Here is a 23,882-nt window from a genome sequence, read left to right as displayed (position 1 = left end):
CTTCTGTATTTCTTTTTCTCCTGCCAATGGGACAAAGCATCACTTGAAAAACTGTATATTAATTTGTTGATTCATTTATTGTTTTTGATCCTGCTAAAATTTAAACCCCATGAGGGCAGGAATTTTTGTGCTGGGCACCTAATAGGCCCTCAACAATGATTTGTTGAATGACTGAATCAATAGATGAAATGCAAATGAATAATCAATATTTACTGAAATGGTAGTCTTTTGACAGGCAGCTTTTACATGTTAAAATAATCAAAACGACTGCATTTTCTTGTTGAGTTTTACATTGTTTTATGACTTGAAAGTTGTTCTCTGAAGAGAATGAAAATAAATATCTTTATGTCTTTCTTAAAATGTTTTAAAATAATATTCTAATTCTTTGATCCATATAAAATTTATTTTGGTGTATGGTGTGAAATGAGATGACAAACTGATATATTTGAAATAGCCAGTATTTCCCAATTTTACTGAAAAATGTATATTTATTTACTCACTCAATTCCAATCAACAGGTACTTTTTGGAATACTTACAGTATGCCTGCCACTCATCCAGACACAATTCTTTATTCAGGAAGCTTGTGGTTTAGTAGAAAGAAAACAAGAGGGCAGGTATTTTAGGACTGTATGATAAATGCCATTTTAAAATGAATAAGCACACATGCCCTAGGAGGGTCCTGGACAGAACACATGTGGACCTTGGGGGCCTAGGGGAGGTTTCCTGTGGGAGTGTCATCTGAGCTTGATAAGGACTATACAGTTGAAAAGGAAAAAGATGCCTCTTATTTACAGGCAAACTTGTACAAAGGCTTGAAGGTGAGAGAGAGTGGGGAAATAAAAAACACTCACTGAATAGAAATAGCAGTAGAATGGAAGTGGTAAAGGAAATGGTCAGTGAACTGGAAGACATATCAGTAGAAATGATCCACTCTGAATTAACAGAAGGAAAGTGTTTCTAAAACCATCCAAAGCCACAGGGACAGGTGGGTGATACCAAGTAGCTGAGCATGTATCTGGTCAGAATCTTTCTAAAAGAAGAAAAGAAGGGATTGAATAGGACAAATGTTTAAAGAAATCATGGCTAAAAACTCCAAAATTTGTTTAAATGCATATGCATAATGATTCATGGACCTCATGGCATCCTAAGGTGGATAAATACAAAATACATAAACAAATAAATGCAGTCCAAAGATATGTGATAAAGACAAAATCTTGAAAGTAGAGAAAAGTGATACATCACATTTAGGAGACAACAGTAGGAATTAATACTTCTCTTTAGAAATGATGGAAGAGCACCTTTAAAATGCCAAACAATGAGAAAGAAAACCTTTCAACAAATATTCAGAGACAGCATCCTTCAAATTAGGGCAAAGTCCACTAGTAGCCATGCTGAAAAAACTGGTACTGGATTTGATCAGGTGCCCTAAACAACTAGAAAACTGAACAAAAACAAATTTAACGCTTGCTTTATGACTGTGTACAACACACAGTGCAAGACTGTGATATATAAGCAGAAGTGAGCTTTACGATCATCTAGGCTTTCTCTGGAGGTACTTTCAACTATAAATAGGTAAGGAATAAAGTTTGGAAAGTAAAAAGTTAAACTCTATTCACAGATGACATGGTATTTTTAATACAAGAAATCTTAAGCAATCTACAAAATGTACTAGGAGTGATGATGAGAATATAACAAGATCAATACTCAAAACCCACTTTTATTTCTATATACTAGAGCAAATTATTGATAAAATAAAATTTTAGAAATACTTTTACCTACAATGGTGACAAAAAACCATAACATATTTAGGAATAATTTTAACAAAAGTTGTGCATGACTTCTATACTTAAAACTATAAACTGCTGTTGAAAGAGAACTTTCAAGGCAGTTAATAAAGAGAAACTCCATGACTGTAGATCAGCAAACTTCTGAAGATGGAAGGATGTCAGTTCTTCCCCAGGTTGACCTGCACATTCAGTGCAATCTTAATCATGATCCCTACAAGGTTTTTGTATGGAAATGGATAAGCTTAAGTTTAAATTTATATAAAATTACAAAGGATTTACAACAAAATAATCATGTGAAAGAATGAAGTTGGAGGAGTCACAGCCTTTAAGCCTTATTCTATAGCTACAGTAGTCAACACAGTGTAGTATTGGCATGAGGAGAAACAGATTAATGGAGTAAAATATGAAGGTGAGAAACAGACCCTTACTATTGAGGGTAATTGACTTTTGACAAATGTAACAAAGCAATTCAATGGGGAAAATAACCTCTTAGGGAGCTTGAAGTGTGTATCCATATGGGAAAACATGAACCTTGACAATTGCTTCATATCTTTCATTAAAAGTAATAGGAAATTACTATTTTTATCACAGACCTAAAGTTAAAGGCTAAAATGATAATGCTTCTACAAGAAAACATAAAAGAGCACCTTTGGAAGCTAAAGATTTCATGAGGAGGAAATAGGAAGAAACAACACAAATGGAAAAATAATTCACATTAGAATTAATCAAAGTTAAAAACTTCATCCTATTATCCAAAATAATAAACAAGTGACTCGCTGGGAGAAATAGTCAGGAAACAAAAGTCATGGTAAGGTATGAATAAGAAGCCCTGGGATTACTTGTATTAAAGTGTAAAAGACCGGAGGGAAAAAAGATGGCAGCTTGAGAAATGAGGCAGAAATCTCCTCCCAAAACCACATATAATATGAAAATACAGCAAATGTAACTAATCCTAAGAGTCACCAGAAATAAGATTGCATCAGCCAGCCTACATCTGGGAAAAGAGAACATCTCAGGGAAAAGGGTAAAGTAACAAAGCTGCAGCCAGGCAGGACCTGAGCCCTCCCCCAACTGAAGGTCACTTCTGAGAGGCAGAGAAACAGAGCAGGGAGGGAGTAGAAGCCTGGGACTGCTAAATACCCAGCCCTGGATATCTACTCTGGGAGCACAAACTTACATTGCATGATGCTCTGGAGATTAGAGGGGTTGGAAAGCAAAGTCAGGTGGAAGATGGGGAGAGACTGAGATTCCAGCTGCTTGTGGAGAACACATTCCCACAACCAGCCACTCTGGGACAAAAGAAATGCGGGTGCTTTGAAAGACTTCCTAATAGTGAGAGGGCTGCTAAAGGGGCAAGGATTACACAGAACATGCTGCTCAGGAGAAGGAACACATGGACAAAATAGTCTTGGCATACTCAGCCCAGCAGGTTGAGGACATTCAGGAGCTTCAGATGCTCCATCCCCTGGCTGGCAACGCAGCTCTGAGGCCCCCTCACTGTGATAAGCAGCCTGCCACTCCTTCCTCACAGCTGGCACCTCCATGCAAACCTGCTGCACCCGCCATCACTCCAGGCCAGCCAGAGGACAGCTCCACCTTTGGGAGATACAGGGACTTAACACAGAGGCTGCTCTCTGCATGCTCAGCTCACTGGCCCTGACAGTGGAGGCAGGCACCGTAGCCAGGAAGCAGGAAAGAACTCTGTCCTCCTGGCAGGCCAGTGCCGCTCATCTGCAACCCCTGCCATCATTCTAGACCAGCAAGACAGCAGCCTCGCCTATGGCAGCTTAGGGGCTTAATGCAGGGACTGCTCCCTGCATGCAACTCACTGGCCCTGACAGTGGAGGCAGGCACTGTGGCTGGGAAGCAGGAAAGAGCTCACTCCTTAGGGTAGGCATCAGCACCACTTGCGTGCAGCCACTGCCACCACTCCACATGCTGGAAAGCTCCAAAGAGCAGAACTTCTGGGCACTGTAAGGCGCCACCTATACAAACCTCATATTTCTCATTATCCAAAAGTATTATGAAAAAGCAGAAGAATCTTGTTTAATCCAAAATCCCTCAAACACCATAAAGAGGGCTCAGTGAAACCAAAATCAGCAACCTTCCAGAAAAAGAATTCCAATTAAAGTCATAAGATAATGGTGCTGCAGAAAAATAGTTAAGATCTAAGGGATGAATTCAAGAGAGAGATAAACAATTTGAAAAATACAGTAGCTGAAATGAAACATACAATGGAGGGATTTAAAAGCAGATTAGATGAGGTAGAGGAGATGGTAAATGGAATAGAAGTTAGAGAACAAGAATACAAAGAAGCTGAGGCACAGAGAGAAAAAAGGATCTCTAGGAATGAAAAAATATTGAGAACTGTGTGACCAATCCAAACAGAACAATATTCACATTACAGGGGTACCAGAAGAAGAGGAGAGAGAAAAAGGAATAGAAAGTGTCTTTGAAGAAATGATTGCTGAAAATGTCCTCAATCTGGGGAAGGAAATAGTCTCTCAGGCCATGGAAGTACACAGATCTCCCAACACAAGGGACCCAAGGAAGACAACACCAAGACATATAATAATTAAAATGGCAAAGATCAAGGACAAGGACAAAGTATTAAAAGCAGCCAGAGAGAGAAAAAAGATCAGATACAAATGAAAACACATTGGGATATCATCAGACTTCTCAGCAGAAACCTTACAGGCCAGAAGGGAGTGCCATGATACATTCAGTGCAATGAAACAAAAGGGCCTTGAACCAAGAATACTCTGCTCAGCAAGACTATCATTTAAATTTGAAGGAGGGATTAAACAATTCCCAGACAAGCAAAAGTTGAGGGAATTTACCTCCCACAAACCATCTCTACAGTGTATTTTAAAGGGACTGCTCTATATGGAAGTACTCCTAAGGCTAAATAACTGTCACCTGAGAAAATAAAACCACAATAAAGGAAGTAGACTAATTAATTACTAAACAAATGCAAAATTAAATCAGCTAGCCCCAAAGTCAGTCAAGGGATACAAAAAGAGTACAGAATATGACACCAAACATACAAAGAGTTGAAGAGGAAGAAAAACAAAGGAGGGAAAAAAAGAATCTTTAGATTGTGTTTATAATTGCATAATAAGCGAGTTAAGTTAAACTGTTAGAAAGTAAAGAAGTTGCCCTTGAACCTTTAGTAACCATGAATCTAAAGTCTGCAATGGCAGTAAGTACATATCTGTCAATAATTACCCTAAATGTAAATGGACTGAATGCACCAATCAAAAGACATAGAGTTACAGAATGAATAAGAAAGTTAAGACCCATCTATATGCTGCCTACAAAAGATTCACTTCAATTGCAAAGACATACAGAGACTAAAAGTGAAGGGATGGAAAAAGATATTTTATGGAAACAGTAGGGAGAAAAAAGCAGGAATTGCAATACTTGTATCAGACAAAATGGACTTCAAAACAAAGAAAGTAACAGAGACAAAGAAGGACATTATATAATGATAAAGGGGTCAGTCCAACAAGAGGATATAACCATTATAAATATCTATGCACCCACCACAGAACCACCCAAATATGTGCAACAAATACTAACAGAATTAAAGGGGGAAATAGAATGCAATGCATTCATTTAAGGAGACTTCAACACACCACTTACTTCAAAGGACAGATCAACCAGAGAGAAAATGAGTAAGGAGACAGAGGCACTGAACAACATGTTAGAACAGATGGGCCTAACAGACAACTACAGAACACTCCACTGAAAAGGAACAGGATACAAATTATTCTCAAGTGCTCATGGAAAATTTTCCAGAATAGGTCACATACTAGGCCACAAAAAGAACCTCAGTAAATTAAAAAAGATTGAAATTTTACTGACCAACTTCTCAGATCACAAAGGTATGAAACTAGAAATAAATTGTGCAAAGAAAACAAAAAGGCCCACAAACACATGGAGGCTTAACAACATGCTCCTAAATAACCAATGCATCAATGACCAAATAAAAACAGAGATCAAGCAATATATGGAGACAAATGAAAATAGCTTAACTCCCCAACTTCTGTGGGATGCGGTGAAGGCAGTTCTAAGAAGAAAGTATGCAGTAATTCAGGCATATATCAAGAAAGAAGAACCATCCCAAATGAACAGTCTAAATTCACAATTAATGAAACTGGAAAAAGAAGAACAAATGTTCAGTAAAAGGAGAGACATAATAAAGATCAGAGAAGAAATAAATAAAATAAAGAAGAATAAAACAAGAGAAACAAGAGCTGTTTCTTTGAGAAAATAAAAGAAGAAAAACAAGAGCTGTTTCTTTGAGAAAACAAACAAAATAGATAATCCCCTAGCCAGACTTACCAAGAAAAAAAGAGAGTCTACACAAATAAACAGAATCAGAAATGAGGTAGGAAAAGTTACTGTGGACACCACTCAAATACAAAGAATTATTAGAGAATACTATGAAAAATTATATGCTAACAAATTGGATTATCTAGAAGAAATGGATAAATTTCTAGAAAAATACAACCTTCCAAGGCTGATCCAGGAAGAAATAGAAAATCTGAACAGACCAATTACCAGCAATGAAACTGAATCAGCAATCAAAAAACTACCCAAGAACAAAATTCCTGGACCAGATGGATTCACCACTGAATTTTATCAGATATTTAGAGAAGACCTAATACCCATCCTCCTTAAAGTTTTCCAAAATGTAAAAGAGGAGGGAATACTTCCAAACTCATTCTATGAAGCCAGCATCACTCTAATACCAAAACTAGGTAAAGACACCACAAAAAAAGAAAATTATAGACCAATATCCCTGATGAACATAGATGCAAAAACACTCAACAAAATATTAGCAAATGAATTCAAAAATACATGAAAAAGATCATCCGATGTGATCAAGTGGGATTCATCCCAAGGATGCAAGGATGGTACAATATTCAAAAATCCATCAACATCATCCACTACATCAACAAAATGAATGGCAAAAATTACATGATCATCTCCACTGATGCTGAAAAAGCATTCAACAAAATTCGACATCCATTCATGATAAAAACTTTCAACAAAATGGGTATAGAAGGCAAGTACCTCAACATAATAAAGGCCATATATGACAAATCCACAGCCAACATCATACTTAACAGCGAGAAGCTGAAAGCTTTTCCTATAAGATTGGGAACAAGGCAAGGATGCCCACTCTTCCCACTTTTATTCAACATAGTACTGGACATCCTGGCCTCGGCGATCGGACAACACAAACAAGTAAAAGTCATCTAGATTGGCAAGGAAGAAGTTAAACTGTCACTGTTTGCAGATGACATGATATTGTACATAAAAAACTCTAAATAATCTACTCCAAACTACCAGAACTAATATATGAATTCAGCAAAGTTGCAGAATACAAAATTAACAGACAAAAATCTGTTGTATTCCTATATACTAATGATGAAGTAGCAGAAAGAGAAATCAGGAAAAAATTCCATTCACAATTGCATCAAAAAGTATAAAATACGTAGGAATAAACCTAACCAAGGAAGTGAAAGACCAATATCCTGAAAACTACAAGACACTCGAGAGAAATTAAAGAAGACACCAATGCATGGAAATATATCCCATGCTCTTGGCTAGGAAGAATTAGTTGTCAAAATGGCCATCCTGCGTAAAGCAATTTACAGATTCAATGCAATACCTATCAAAATGCTAACAGCCTTCTTAAATGAACTAGAACAAATAGTTCTAAAATCCATATGGAACCACAAAAGATCCTAATAGCCAAAACAATTCTTAGAAGGAAGAATAAAGCAGGGGAGACCACCCCCCGACTTCAAGCTCTACTACAAAGCCACAGTAATCAAGACAATTTGGTACTGGCACAAAAACAGACCCATAGATCAATGGAATAGAATAGTGAGTCAAAATATAAACCCACAGATATATGGCCAATTAATATATGATAAAGGAGCCATGGATATACAATGGAGAAATGACAGCCTCTTCAACAACTGGTGTTGGCAAAACTGGACAGTTACATGTAAGAGAATGAAACTGTATTACTGTCTAACTCCATACACAAAAGTAAACTCAAAATGGATCAAAGACCTGAATATGAGTCATGAAACCATAAAACTCTTAGAAGAAAATACAGGCAAAACTCTCTTGAATATAAATATGAGCAACTTTTTCATGAACATATCTCCTTGGGCAAGTGAAACAAAAGTAAAAATGAACAAATGGGACTATATCAAACTAAAAAGATTCTGTACAGCAAAGGACACCATCAGTAGAACAAAAAAGCATCCTAAAGTATGGGAGAATATATTTTAAATGATATATCCGATAAGGGGTTAACACACAAAATATATAAAAAACTCACACCTCAACACCCAAAAAGCAAATAACCTGATTAAAAAATGGACAGAGGTTCTGAACAGACACTTCCCCAAAGAAGAAATTCAGATGGCCAATAGGTACATGAAAAGATGCTCCACATCACTAATCATCAGAGAAATGCAAATTAAAACCACAGTGAGATATCACCTCACACCAGTTAGAATGGCCAACAACCAAAAGACAAGCAACAACAAATGCTGGCAAAGATGCAGAGAAAGGGGAACCCTCCTACATTGTTGGTGGGAATGTAAATTAGTTTAACCATTGTGGAAAGCAATATGAAGGTTCCTCAAAAAACTAAAAATAGAAATACCATTTGACCCAGGAATTCCACTCCTAGGAATTTACCCAAAGGAAACAAGATCTCAGATTCAAAAAGACATATGCAGCCCTGTTTATCGCAGCACTATTTACAATAGCCAAGAAATTGAAGCAACCTAAGTGTCCATCAGTCAATAAATGGATAAAGAAGATGTGGTACATTTACACAATGGAATATTATGCAGCCATAAGAAGAAAACAAATCCTACCATTTGCAACAGTGTGGATGGAGCTAGAGGGTATTATGCCCAGTGAAATAAGCCAGGCAGAGAAAGACAAGTACCAAATGAATTCACTAATTTGTGGAGTATAACAACAAAGCAAAAACTGAAGGAACAAAACAGCAGCAGACTCACATAACCCAAGAAGGTACTAGTGGTTACCAAAGGGAAGGGTTTGGGGAGGGTGGGTGAGAAGGGAGTGAAAAGGGGATTAGGGGGTATTGTGACTGGTACACATAATATAGGGGAGGGTATGGGGAAGTCAGTATAGCACAGAGAAGGCAAGTAGTAACTCTATAGCATCTTAATATGCTGATGTACAGTGACTGTAATGGGGCGTGGGGGGACTTGATTATAGGGGAGAATGTAGTAACGACAATGTTGCTCATGTGAAACCTTCATAAGATTGTATATCAGTGATACCTTATTAAAACAAAAACAAAAACATAAAGAAAACAACGAAAATTATAAAAGACCTAGAACAGTTAAAATAATCATGTGGAAGCAAGAAGTTGGAGGAGCAAACAATGTCATCCCCTACAGTGGTGATAACAAAGCCATAAACATTTAGGGGTGAACCTATTTCCTGTTCATGAGTCTTATTAAATACATACATACATGTATGTAGCGAATATAAGACAAACCATTCAAAAGTGAACAAGCACGGCCATTGCTGCTGGTGATAAACACTGTACTAACCACAGCTATGGCTGTGAGAGAAGACTGGGGAAGGCACCTGGCCACGTCGGCTCTGGAAATCAGGAAAAGCTCCCGTGAAGAGGTGACATTTGAGCTAAGATCTGCGTGATACAGAGGAGACAGGAGAGAAAAGAAAAGGCACGGACTACTCTCCGGACATAGCCCTGTGGTGGGGAATGAGGCTGCGGTGCTCCAGGGAGAGAGAAAAAGCCAAGTCCAGAATGAAATGAAGGAGGAAAGTGGAGGAAGGTGCTGGAAAAGCAGACGGGAGCTACCTCACACAGTGCTCTCTGGGCCATGATGAGAAAAGCTGACTATTATTCAAGTGCTAAGGGAAGCCATTGGTGGGTTTTAAGCAGAAGAATAAAATGATCTGATTTACGGTTTAAAAAGGTCGTTTTGGCTTCTATATGGAGAAAGAATCGAAAGGCTGGAAAGAGTAGAGAAAGGAAGACAGGGAGAGGGCTGTTATGAGGTGGTGTGCCTGGGAGACGACACTGGCTTGGACAGGGGTAAGTGGGGAGGTGGTGATGAGTAACTGAATTCAGGATATATGTGGATGGTAGTGCCAACAAGATGTAGGTTGTGAGGGTAAGAGGTAAGTCAAGGACGCCTCCTGAGTTTGACTTGGATAATAAATTGGGTAGATGATGGTGCCACCTTCTGGGGCATGGAAGCCTGTGGGAGGAGGAGGTCTGCAGAAGGAAACTGTGCGTTCATCTGGCCATTTGCAACCAATCATGCCAACTATGCTTTCAATTGGCTTGTCATTTGGTAGGGGCCCAAAAAGTGTCTTTGATTCTAAAGCCTATACAGTTTTCTAATGTTTACATCATTTATTCTCCATATAGCAAATGATTTTTTTATTTCCTTTGTGGTTTAATAGCATTTTAGGACAGTATTTTGAATTTCTCAAATTTAGTTGTTGGTTTGCTCTATACTTTCTATTCAACTTTATTTCTTTTGACTTGCAATTAAATATAATTGCTGCAATTTTTTCTTTTGGAAATGAAAATGAAGTTTTCATGAATTCTGTCTACTATGAACTTTTAAAATTATCTTAATTGTATTATTCAAATAATAAATGGCCTTACTTTTTCTTGATTATAACAATCAGACAGAAATTGGTCAAAATATTCTAGTAGAGCTTATTCTGGTTATTTTTCCTTATATTTATAAGGCCTTATGGTTCATACACTTAAATAACATACAAACTAATGAATATATAAGTCTGTCAGATCTTTATTTCATATTATTTTTTGTTGCCATAGAATAACCCTTTTTCCATTTAATGCTATCATGTGTGATATTAATTTTGCCGTAAGTACTCTAATTATTTTTGCATTCACTTAATATAGCTTTATCCATTATTTTCTTTATACATTTCCTGTGTCTTTTAGATTCAGGCATGTTCTTGTAAACTGGACAGCATAATTGATTTTACATCTGCTACTTTCTTACAAATTTTCTGATTTTATGTTTCCTTTTTATGTTTTTCTTTTCCATGTAACTGTACTGACTTTGGTTTGTATTGGTTTTCTATAATGCTTGTAACTGACACATTTTTATTTAATTCTACTAATCTTCCTGAAAATATTTATATTAAATATCGATATGAATAAACAATTACCCTATTTGCATGTTTTAATCTAAATTTTCTATGTTACATTTCTTTTTATATCAATCATCTTCACTACTTCTAAGGAAAATAACTTTTTGAATCATTTGAAAAAGAATTATAACTGTTTTTATAAGACTATTGAAATACTTTAGAAAGATGACAGTGTCTCAACAGCAGAGGGCTAACCAGTGAAGGATATAACAGGGATGGACAAATGAGGTGCCCTCATTAGGTGTTCAGATCAAGCAACATATTGAGGAAGTATCATAGCCTTAGTCCTAACTCTGCAAGTCAATATCCCTGGGATAACTAATTCACTGCGAGTCTTCTTTTTTCTTTGCATTTCCAAGAACCTAGCACAGTGCACAGTAGGTACTCATTAAAATACAAGGAATATCTGAATGAGTGAATGAATGAATGAGTGAATGGCAACAAACTCGAACTAAGAGGAAAGACCCCGTAGAGATGCCTATTCCTGCCTATTATATCTACAAATTGGGAAGACGCGGGAGTCTACAAATTGCAGTTTCATGCATACTGAGCCCTGTTGATGCTGAATCTAACTAGACAAAAAGGGATTTAGGGAGCCATAGAGGACGCCAGCAGTTATGACTCTGAGACTAGTCTCTGAGCCAATAACATAATTTCAAGCTTAAGCAGTAGGGAAGAAAAACTCCTTAAGAAAAATCTGAGCCTATTTGACACTGGGACTTAGAAACTGGGGCAAGAGCAGATGTGGGTCTGCAGGGGGTGATGGTCAGTGGATTCAATGGGGAGCGGGGAAGAAGGGCCTAAGAGATCGACATCATTTTTTCCCCTCTTCTACACTAATTCACACAGTGCTTTATTCATACTAAGTGCTTAATAAATCTTGGATGAATTGAATAAATATTTTAATTGATTAATTAATAATTCACTAATTATCTAAAGTTCTTCATAATTTTGCAGAAAGTTTTCTATTTCTGAAGTCTAGCACCTTACTTCCATGTTGTGGCAACCCAAACATGCTAAATAATTCCCTCATCTGATATTAATAACTTCCATATAATTTATTTATGGTACAGCCTATCTTCTCTCCATCACCATTTAGCTTAAGTATACACTCTTACTGTCTTGACTCATGCCTTTTAAGTAACTTCTAAAAATGTCTCCACATTTTTTTTTTCATAAAACTGCCCAACTAGCTAAGTCTATTAGATACCAATCAACCTTGATGTAAGCCAATTATTTGATTTGGGGCTTAGGGTAGTTGAATCAGTTACTGGGTGAACAGTACTCAGCAATGGGGCCCATCCCTACAATTGAAACAGATTGTTATTTTCTAACAATTCTTATATCAATGTCAGTGGAATTGGGTCACTTCTAAACTGTCTAGCTTCTTAAATATTTCTGGCATTTACATTTGTTAGTTATTTGTCCATAATATTGGGGTTGGACATTTAAATATGCAAATTTCAGACTCCCAAAAAAGACTGTTATTAATATGACTTCAGAATCAATTAGATTTTTTATTTTCTTTTAGCCTTAGAATAAGTTTATATATATCCAAATTTATTCTTGATATTTTAAGAATTTCATTATTTCTTTATTGTTCTGAAGGACTTAAGAAAAAGCATGTAATTCACTGAGCCTGCAAGAAAGATTTCTTTAGAGAATGCATAATATTAGAAAAATATACAAATTGCCACTGGCACATTATTTTAAAATTTTTGAGCAGATAAACATACCTCATTAAGTCAACTAGTTTTGAAGTATATTCTATCCTAAATAAATGCATATTTGGCAGCAAAGAAAATTTAAATTTTGGAAAAACTGATCAGAAAAGTAAGAAGGACAAGAATACTGGTTTTGATTTCAAAGATACTGAGATGGTCTGAAAAAATTTTTTTAAAGTGCACTTACTGATTACTTATGTGTAAAATCAATATTGACAGTTACATAAGACAGTTACTGCTTTGAAATTAAAGTGGAACAAATCTGTCAAATGGGTCCTTTAAAATTCTTTTATACTTGTTAAGTGCAAACTTATCTGACAGTTCTCCATGAAGGAGCGTCCACATACAACAGCCTAAAACTGAAAATATTTTATTAAGTTAGGCAAGGATGATAATTATGTTTAAAAAGAAAAGAAAATATTTTTTTACAATCTTGATGGAGATAGTCTCAGGAAATATCCTCCATTCACATGAAAAAGTTCATGATCGTTCTTGCTTGGTTTACAGCAGCAAGAGTTCAGAAGTGCTGGGGCATTTACTCCACCCCCATCTTCCCACCCTACCACAGGGAGCAGCCATCAATCAAAAATTCTCAGGGGCTGGTGTGTTGCTACCCCAGTCCCGGCACCCTGCAGAAGGAGTTATCCTGAGGCACGTGTCGTGCATTATCCCCTCGTGCCTCCTCACCGGGGTAGCGCCTAATGGAGTATTCCCCCCTGGCTGCCTTCCCTTCCCTGCTTCCTGACCAGCAGTCCCTTATTACTCAAATAAACTACTGTGCTCACATCTCTCTATTAGGTTCCACTTCTGGGAGCCCTCAAATGAAAACAGTGTTCTACAGTCTGTCTCCCCGCAACTGTGGAGCTTTTCCAGCGCCCCTCAGGGGGAAGAGCAGCAGCCAGTCAGGCATAACCAGATTCCGAACCACGGACCGGGTTTCTACTGGATCCCACTCACGTCTCTGTGTGTGCATAGTTTGTCTTTGCGTGATGGATTTTAGTTGAAAAAAAACATACATATTAGTAATATACATATATATTGCTAGGCACGTATGGGTGTTACTCATCTGAGACTACTTTCGCTCAAGTTCAAGGCCCAGTTTGAAGGAGGCCATTTCTATAGGCTGCAAGATCTTCTGAGGATTGGCTGGCTTCTCTTTCACCTTACTCCGAGGTTACAGTACTTCAGAGACCCAAAGTCAGGGTGGTTTCCTAGAGTCCCCATCCATGGAAGGCTCTGGACTTTGACTTTTTCTTCTCACCCCTATGTGGTCACTGGAAGCATGGTTTACCTTCTCAGCCATTCCTTCCAGATAAGTGGACAGTGATTGCTCACTATCTTATTAGGTAATGGTACTATTAAGATGTTTTAAAAATATGCAGTCCATCTTTCCAAATTTTCCTTGGTGTGACTGTTGTTCCCAATTATGTAGTTGGTAATTAGCAGATGATGAAGCTCTAGAGATGTTATTTAAAGCCATGAGATCATGCAGGGAATTTATAATAGAGAAGAGAAGGGGCCCAGAACTGAATGTCTGGACGTGCCGACTTTCAGAAGCCTGAGGATGAGAAAGAGCCAGCACAGAAGCACCCGGTGGCAGAGGACACCCGTAAGCAGGAGCGTCTAGTGACATCGGAAGGGAACCAAACAAAGTGGTATATCCGATGCCTGGTGAACAAGTGTTTACAAATGGAGGGACTGATCAATGGTGTAAACATCTGCTGAAAGGGCCAAGAAGACGAGGGCCGACGGTGGGAGTTAGTCACATGGACATGGCTGAAGACCTTCAAGAGAGATGTGTCCGTGGGTGGGAGTTGGAGAGGAGATGAATGCCTAACTGGACTTGGTCTTTTATGAGATTATGGGAAAGAATTGATACAACAAATAGAGATGTCTGTTATATGAGTTTTGCTGTAAACAGATGAAAGCAATAGATAGAGGGGGACATTTTTATTTCATAGCACTTTTGTTTTGAAGAAGGGAGATATTTCAGCATGTTTTCTAACATAAGATGCAGAGAGGGAAAATTCAATGAAGTAGAGAGAAGAGAGAATTGCCAGAGGTAAAAAAAAAAAAAAGGTCTTTTAAAGGCAAATGGAAATGGGTATTTGGAGAGTTTGGATAGATCACAGACAGGCCATTCATAGAATCAGGACAGCCAAGGAAGCCAAGCAAGGGAAGATATGACAGTTGGTAGAAATTACCTTTTGATGCTTCCATTTTTTCAGTGTTGGAAATTCTAGCAATGAGCTGAGGATAAGAAGTAATGTTCTAAGAGAGTAAAGTACAAATAGAATGGGAAAGCCTGTTAGGATAACCAGGCAAAACCTCTCCACAGACCCACTTTAAGTTAACAATCAGAGAATAAAAGTGAGTTTATTTTGGGTATATCAGAAGTTGGTTTGAGCAGAAGTATTGAGAAGCATGTATCCAAATATTAAGGAGAAGGGAAGCTGAAACTGTAGTTTAGAATCACGGTCTGTAACATTGGCCTTAGTATGTGACCTTCACCCCCTGTGCTCAGTGTAGCAGAACCAAGATGCTCACCAGCTGTAGTTGTAAATGTATTTTGCTGCTCAGTTCAGATAGCAACTTCCTTAATTTCAGTTAATTATTCTGAAAGAACACCCTAAGGAAATCATGAAGCATATTCTTGGCAAGTGTTCCTATAACTTGTCAATTGAGAATCTAGATGGGAGTTTAATTTAATGACTTGATGCAAGCTTCTCAGTGAATACAAAATTTCACTTAAATCTTATTAAGTTGGACTGTGATGAGCTCATATGCCAAATCTTCCTAGGCTGATGATGATAAGATTGTTCATGTACATATAACTTAGTCTGACCACACATTTAAGAAAATATACTGAAGGCCAAGCATAAACTCTCAGAAGATGCAGTGGGGAATAACCTCATCCAAAATAGGAACTAAATCACATGAATGGTATGTATAAATAAACTTTTGAAAATAGGTAGCAGGTTTGAAGAGAAAATTACAAAAAGAACTTCAGAAGGACATGAAAGAAGAGTAATAAATGGAAAACATACATTATTAGAGATACAGTTTTGATTATGTAAATACATCAATTCATTTTCACAACAATCTATAAATTCAAAACAAATCTCAATAATAAAAATATTGGTTAATAGGAATGGATAAAATTAATTAATTTAACAATATTAATTATTAGTAAAATGTATAGTATTAGTTAACAGTAAACATTAATGCAGTGTGTATTATCTTCTTGGTGCTTTACATATATTAATTTATATAATCCTCAAGATAACCTTCTGAGGTATGAATTATTATTAATATCATTTTACAGACAAGGAATCTGCAGCATCAGGGATTAATAATTTGCCCGAGGTCACACAACTACTAAGTAGAGGTGTCAGAATTTAACCCAGGCCCTCAGGCTCCAGAGCCCAGTACCTTACTCATTACTTTCCACTCCTTCTAAACTACAGTGACAATAAAAACGGTAATGGCATTTTTGGAGACAGGATTTGAAAAAATTATTTTAAAGTTAACCCAGAATGATACACATGGAAAAATAATGAGGAAATGGTTGGGAGACAGAACAATTAAGGGAGATAAATTTTCTAATTATTAAAATGTACTTTAAAGATGCATTTAATGTATTCACTTATTCAGCAAAAATTTATTGGATGCCTACTCATTTCTGGGCTCTGTTCTAGGTGCCAGTAACACAATAGAGGCAACAATAGGCAAAAATCCTGTTATCATGAAGCTGACATCCTTGTTGAGAGAGAGACAAAGAAATAAATGTATAGACTGTGATACACTCTATGAAGAAAAACACAGCAGGAACAGAGGACAGAGAATGCTGGGACAGGAGAGGAGATGCTTTTTAAACATAGGGTCAGGAAAGGTCTCAGTGAAAAGATGGCACTTGAGCAGAAACCCAAAAGAGGTCAGAGAGCAAACCATGAGGACATCAGGGGGAAGGGCATTCCAGCATTTGCAGGACAGCAAGTGCCAAGGTCCTGGGATAGAAGGATGCTTGCCACGTCTGTGAAACAAGTCACTGTGGCTGGGATGATTAGAGGGTAAGTGGTGGAAGATGACATCAGAAGGATAATGGCAGGGGGAGGTTATCAGGCGATGTTATCTTTGACTCTGAATGAAATGGGAAACATGACTTGGTATGATTTACATATACTATAAAAAGATCATTCTAGCTGCTGTGTTGAAAAAGGAATTACTAATTCTCCTCTGAAGAAGAAGAGTGAGTTCCTGGTTAGTAGATGACTTCCATGTGTCCATTTTTCTTGACTGGATACATCTAATGTAATAAAAGCCTACACACACTGGAAATTGAGATCCTCTCTGCCACTTCCCAAAGCTAAGCCTACTGAATAAAACAGTGCCAGAAACTAGAAAGAAATGCCACTAACCAGTGGGACAGGCCTGAGGAAAAGCTCATGAAATACAGAATGTTTCCCACTCGTCTACCACCTGGGCAGTTAGCTTCTATTGCCTGCTGCTACTGTCCTGAGAAAGCAAGAAGACCTCTTCATCCACACCTCCACTCACCACTTCAAGCCAAGGCATCAACCCTTGAAATCTTGGTAGAGTCAGTACAGCATAGGTTGGCATTCTGGGAGACGTGGTACCCACATGTTAAGTTATAAAGGTGGTAGAGAGGGAGGAATTCTGGCTGTGTGCTTTGGATGGTGGTATTTGTGCATTTCATCAATCCACAGTACAGGGCTCAGGGGCTGATACTGGGAATTATCTGGCATTGTAGAGCTGGCATGAAGGGAAAGCCTCTTGGAATATGGAGCTGAGCTGGGAGAACCCACTGGCATGCCAGCAACAGAAAATTTAGCCATGGCCCCTGTGACAGGGAACAGATTTGATGAAATTTGTCTATTAATCAGCACCCAGTCTGTACAGATCCAGCCTCATTTAGGGGTAAAAAAAGAGAAAAATATCAATTTGACATGTATGACAAAATGCTGAAGAAGTATCTTACCATTTTGTGGATTCTATCACAAATTTTGTATCCTTGGAAGATGTACACAGAGTTCATCACTGAATTTCCACAAATAAGCATAATACAATCACCATAGCACAGACATATCATATAGGTCAGCTTGTTACAGTTTTACAAGTATTATCACAAAAGGGTATGACTAAACATCAAATCTGATCTCCTTTTCATTAATTAGAACATCCAAATATTATAAACTACTAGGGACTACATTAGTATTTCTGGAAGTACTAAGTTATCAACATATTTAATACTGACAACACTATTCCATGAATGAATCGAAATTTTACCTAAATGTCTACCTGGTTTTTACAATATGCTTTAAAATTCCAAAAAAATTCCTTAGTAATTATAATGCAGGCCAGACATAGACAATTCTACAGCAAATTAAAAGCTTAGACAGAAATAGCTCAGTGGATTGAACTTCAGTACTTCAAATGTTTTGATCATTAGGAATTATGAAGATGGTAATTTTCAGTAATACATATCTTTAATATTAAGCATAAGTGAAGTTAAAGTTTTGTTTAACTTTTGGTGATTTTTAAGAGAAAGTTTTTGTTCTTTAAAGTTTATAGCCTTGAAAATACCTAGCTCATGAATGAAAACAACTTATTTGGGGCAAGAAGTTATTCTCCAAAAGTTGCTTTTACTGATTCTCTACTTTTAAAAGGAATAATGATAGAGATATATGAAGGAATTATTAAAGGAAATAAATTAATAATAATTTAAAAGGAACAATGAGAGAACTTATACATCATAGTAATCTAAAACCTTAAAATATATAAACCTCAAAGGAAAAATGTTATTCATAGTTTATTACTGAGGAAAAGATAGAACCATTCTGAGTCCTTCTATGTAAACTATCTTCAGCCAAGCACTTGTAACATACTTTTTCTTTAATAAGTCATTTTTTATACTTTTCACATATATTTAATATGAAAAATTTATACATAAAAATACAAAAGGGATAATGGAAATAGGATGTTGTGTGTATTTAAAAGATTTTTAAGGAGTGACAGGAGAGGCTATCTGATCAGTTGTCTGGTAGGCTTCAAAAGGTACATAAATCCTGTGTCTTGATATCCTTTTAGGAAATAGCAGTTACCATTTAATCTTTGTTAAAATGGAACTTAAAAAAGAAAAGATTGCTGATCACAGTGTCTCACAAACTTCTCTATCAAAGTGCTGAGGTAATTAAGTTACCTCTAAGATTTCCCTACAGGAGACTCTGATAGGCATAGAAGCACTTCCTTAGTTTGTTGTGATCACCAAGGACATTGCCATTCTTACAGCTGTGTTTGTTATTTTATTGCTTGACAACAAATTGTATTTACTGTTTTACTATCTCAGAGTGAAGATACATAATTGATAATCAAATGGTTAAAAAACTACCTAAAGGATTATTAAATCACTGCAGAAACCTTATTGGTTAATCACATTATAATCTTTGCAGCAGAGGCTCCTGCCGCATCTCCCCCTCACAACCCCATCTCCACTGGTTTACCCACTCTTCTCCTTTGACACCTGAGTGGCTTAGGCAAACCTGACTCCACCTCCAGCTCATGAGATGAGATAATAGTAACCAAATTAAAAATAATGGAAACAAAACAAAGTATCATTATTTCTTTGGTCAGAGATTGGTTTCCATTGCCCAGGGTTCAATCGAGACCTGCTGGGCTCTTCAGCTAAAATGGCCTTAACAGTCCGGAGGAACTTTGATGCCGTAGTGATGGGTGAGATCCTCTCTGTGTCTGTCTCTGGCTCTCTATCTTCGTGGAAAGTAAGAACAAGAAAGCACGTCACCCAAGTTGCTGCAAGTGCTCCTCTCAGGCAGGAAGCCAGTCCGAGGACAAAGCTAACATGAGGAAGGCTGTGCCCTTGCCCTGTGTAGACCCTCCCTGCCTTCTTGTATCTTAGTTCAAGAGATGAAACATTTCTTCACGGTTAAAGCCAGTTCGTTTTGGGTTTCAGCAGCTTGTAGCTGGAAACCTCCTAATTCATTCATATATCTTCTAATGAGGAATTGAGATACTTCATTAGACAAACTAATTTTTTTTAAGTTTGATTTCCATAAGTTCTTTAAGGTTGTCATCTATTTATGTCAAGCCTGTTCAGGCTTCTAAACAATTTCTATTTCAGATGCCCAACTCTGATCAAAGTTAAGGGGTCTGAAAGTCCACAGAGGCAGTTTCACCAGACTTTAGAAGTTAGCTGTTATCAAAAGGTCATGTACACCAACACTGCCCCCAAAAAGACAATAGTTTTAGTTAAAATAATATTTAGTCTGTATGAAAAGTGGTACTAGTAATACTCATTAAGTGCTCACTCTGCTATGAATTTTATGTGTATCATCTCTCTTAAGAACAGTAGACAAAGTCACAAAGCTGGTAAGCTCAAGATTTATAATTCAAACACAATTTTTTAGAGATCTAAGGCCTACTACCACATCTCCTCTCAAAGTTATTTGTAAGGAAAGTACCAGTCACTGTGTAATAGACATACTCAGTGGTACCTCCCCACATCGGAGAACCAGGCGACTGACACACCCCAGCTCCCACCCCAACTCTGCTGCAGAGATGGGAAAGGTGGTACAGGCAAGAACCAGTAGGCAAGTGATGGTGGGATGAGTGTCTACAGGCCCCAAAGACATCCTCTGCTCAGCTCTGTTCTCCCAGGTCTTTGTTCTCCTGAGTTGGGGTAAGTAGATTTTCTGGTTCTCTTAAACCAAAGAACATTGATCAGAAGTCATTGTTAGCCCTGATGGGTCAAATTCGTTCAGGAACCAACATATCCAGACTTGAAATCGACCCAAATGGCATTGCCTACCTTGGGCATGTGGATCACCAAATGTCCTGTTGTCTGAGATCTTTTAGCAGAGCTGCTGTCAGGCTTGACTTCTGCAGGAAGAACCAGCTGAAATGGCTGAACATGAACATGAAGGGTCATGGAGAGTGAGTGCATATTACAGGAGAGGGTTACTTCAAGAGGTATTTTCATTACAAATTTAAGATTCACTGCTCTGTTTTAAAAAATGTGCTTAGACTTATTAGGAACAAAATAATATATGGGCTATGCTTGATATGCATGCACTACTTTACCTATTTTAATGAATAGTCTAAATAGTCATGGATCATGAACTGAAATACTTGGTCCATTTACATTAAATAGGCTGATAAAGAATTTGCAGATAAAAATTCTCATAAAACAACATATTTCCACTTTAACGTCTTTAAGCTAACTCATATGAATGCTCAGAATCAGCAAAAAATACTATTTAAAAAATGATATCATTAAAGTTGCTATGAGTGAAATCACTGACGATTTACATATATTATTTAAATATAATGTCAAACATAAGCTACCACATGTGTGTCCATCTTACCAGCTGTGAAAGGAGTACTAATGCAATGGACACAGGTTAAAAATGCTAATTTTATCAAGATACCCAATGGTCAGCAATCATTCCTGCTGTATAAAATCACGTGTCTAAAAAGTAGTTCTTTGACTGGATTTCTCTTTTTCTATTTTAATACTACTTTAAAAACTTCTGAGGCAACCTTAGCTCTTGAAATTACAGCAGCTCTACTCACCTTCCCTTTGACCATTACTCTCACGTAAGTCGGCTGCACATCTACATCAATTAAAGATGTATCCATATACCTTCAAAATTAAACACACCAAAATCTTACCATTTTCAAAAACATTAAGTTTAAAGAAGTGCAAATACAAATTCACACTTGCAGGACCATTTTAAATGACAGGACTTTACAATCTCCATGCTAAACAGGTCTTGAAAATTAGCGTTCAATTAATCCCCAGACCAAAGGAAATTCAATGTATCAGCAATTTCATTTTTAGACCCACAAGTACACTTGGCACTGACTGCCCCTAACCTAAAAATATCTGCAGCCTGAAACACCAGAGGTTTGCAAAAATCAGCCTGCCATGTTCTTTTGAGAGTATTTTATTTTAAGCCCTTAAAACTGACTTGAATAGCCAGGAATGCTGAGTCCATGATGCCTTGGGCCTGCCACCAGCTCCGGCTTCCTTAGCTGCTCTGCAGCTGCCCTGACACTACCTCTCCTGTAAGACTGGCTCTGCTTCTCCCTTCCAAGGCACATCCTGCACAAGAGGCAAAGCCTTCCGTCCATGGCAGTGACCCCAGGATCACTGGTTCACATTTATTTGCCTTGACTTTATGAACAAATGAAAGATTTCTATTTTTACCTCACTCATTTAGCCATAATAATAAGTAAATTATTTTTTACATACTTATAAAAATTATTATTTTTATACATTTTAAAATATTTATTCTGAACCTTTGGAAATGCAGCAATGATTCAAAAACCACAAACACTGAGGCAGGTAGCACAATACCAGGATTGCCAGCAAGGGCTTCAGCCACACCGACTCGTGAGGCATTGACTCCACCCTTCCTGTTTTATCACCTCTCTGAGCCCCAGTTTTTGTTTTTTTATCTGTAAAATGAGGATATGCAGAGTGCCTATCCCCTAAGATAGCTATGCAGACACATGCATAGTGCCCAGTACATAGTGTTAACAAAACATCATTATATTTTATTTAATAAAAATTATTATAATAAAAAGTAGAGTCAATGTTTCCTAAAACGTCACATTTGATGTCTACCACTTTGATGGATGACATATTTTTGTTCATGTTTAGGGCCTCCTAAAGAGTTCATCTGCTCCAGCCTACAAGGTCTTTGCAGGTGCTGGTTTTCTCCAGTTCTTTGCAAAGTTTGCTGCTTCTCATCCTTCAGTTTTCTGTGCTCATGTCACCAACTTTCCCTGACCAATTCCTCTACCACCACCCACCAGATTACACACACCATTGCCCTTGACCCCTGAACTCTGGCCCTTTCCTGAACAGCACTCCTCTCCCTTTGTGATTACTTATTGTCTTCCTCCTCCACTGGGCCATAAGCTACAGGAGAGCAAGGACTGTATTTAGGACATGCTAGTTACAGTCTCCCAGTGCCTGACACATAGTAGATATTCTATAAATGTTTGTTGAATAAAAGTAGGAAGCATACATGAATGAACAAATGAATTTAACTTTCATATATACATCCATATATACAGGCACTGGGAGACTGTAACTAGCATGTTCTAAAGACAGTCGCTGCTCTCCTATAGCTAATGGCCCAGTGGAGGAGGCAGACAATAAGTATCCATATATATACATACCAATGTAGATAACAAGGAATTTTAGTGTAATTAGTTAAGACAGAATCGTGGTAATGGAAAGATTTTATTACTTATACAAGAGAAATATCATCACACCCTGAAAATGTACATACACAGTTGGATGAGAAAAGTTTTCATTTGAGGACTGAAGGTGAAACTACCAACAGAGCTAAAATGAGAGAGTGTTATGCCACTCATTGAACTCCAGGAATATGGCCTAAAAATGGAAAGGGCTTAAAAGGATGAGACAGAGAATGGTTAGCTGAAAAACAAAAGAAAGGGCAGCTTGGATTGCTGGAGGAACAGAGGCATGAAAGCAGCTGGAGAAGAGCTAGAGGCTCTTTAAAGGCAGGTGACTGGCAGCACGTGGCCAAAAGAATGGATAGGAGGGGTGAGAGAGGCAGCTCAGTGCAAAGACAGGACCACAAAGAGCCCCCACTCACAACAGTCACAGGTGGAACAATGCCAATGTCCATCAACTGCCGACTGGATGAGCAAAAATGTGGTCTGTCCAAATGATGGAATATTATTCAGCCATGAAAAGGAAGGGGCCTGTGACACATGCTACAACATAAATGAACCTTGGAGATATTATGCTATGTGAAAGAAGCCAGACACAAAGGTCACATATGACTCAATTTATATGAAATATCTGGAATGGCCAAGTCTCTAGTGAGAGAAAGCAAGTTAGTGGTAGTCAGGGGAACAGGGAAATGAGGAGTGACTGGTTACTTGGCACAGCGTTTCCTTTTGGAGTGATGAAACTTTACTGGAACTAGCTAGTAGTGATGGCTGCACAACACTGTGAATTTACTAAATGCCACTGGATTGTACACTTGGAATAACTGAAATGGTGAGTTAAGTTATGTGTATTTTACCACAATTATAAAAACAAAGTTGGACCCAGGC

The 23,882-nt window shown here is 37.6% G+C and overlaps 1 protein-coding gene across 1 annotated transcript in view; it reads right to left on the bottom strand.

Annotated features, from left to right (window-relative positions):
• Nucleotides 1-23,882, bottom strand: part of DNAAF11 (dynein axonemal assembly factor 11) — a 108,650-nt gene that overhangs the window by 14,506 nt on the left and 70,262 nt on the right. The window contains exons 9-10 of the mRNA XM_036890566.2: nt 21,357-21,426; nt 20,593-20,688 (exon numbers count right to left, since the gene is read on the bottom strand). Of these exons, the coding sequence (XP_036746461.2) occupies nt 20,593-20,688; nt 21,357-21,426 (166 nt within the window). The remainder of the gene's footprint in view (nt 1-20,592; nt 20,689-21,356; nt 21,427-23,882) is intronic.

Source organism: Manis pentadactyla, chromosome 3 (genome assembly GCF_030020395.1).
Source record: "Manis pentadactyla isolate mManPen7 chromosome 3, mManPen7.hap1, whole genome shotgun sequence".
Taxonomy (NCBI): domain Eukaryota; kingdom Metazoa; phylum Chordata; class Mammalia; order Pholidota; family Manidae; genus Manis; species Manis pentadactyla.
Note: the sequence above shows the minus strand (reverse complement) of the source record. Positions and strands in the feature narration are given on the sequence as shown.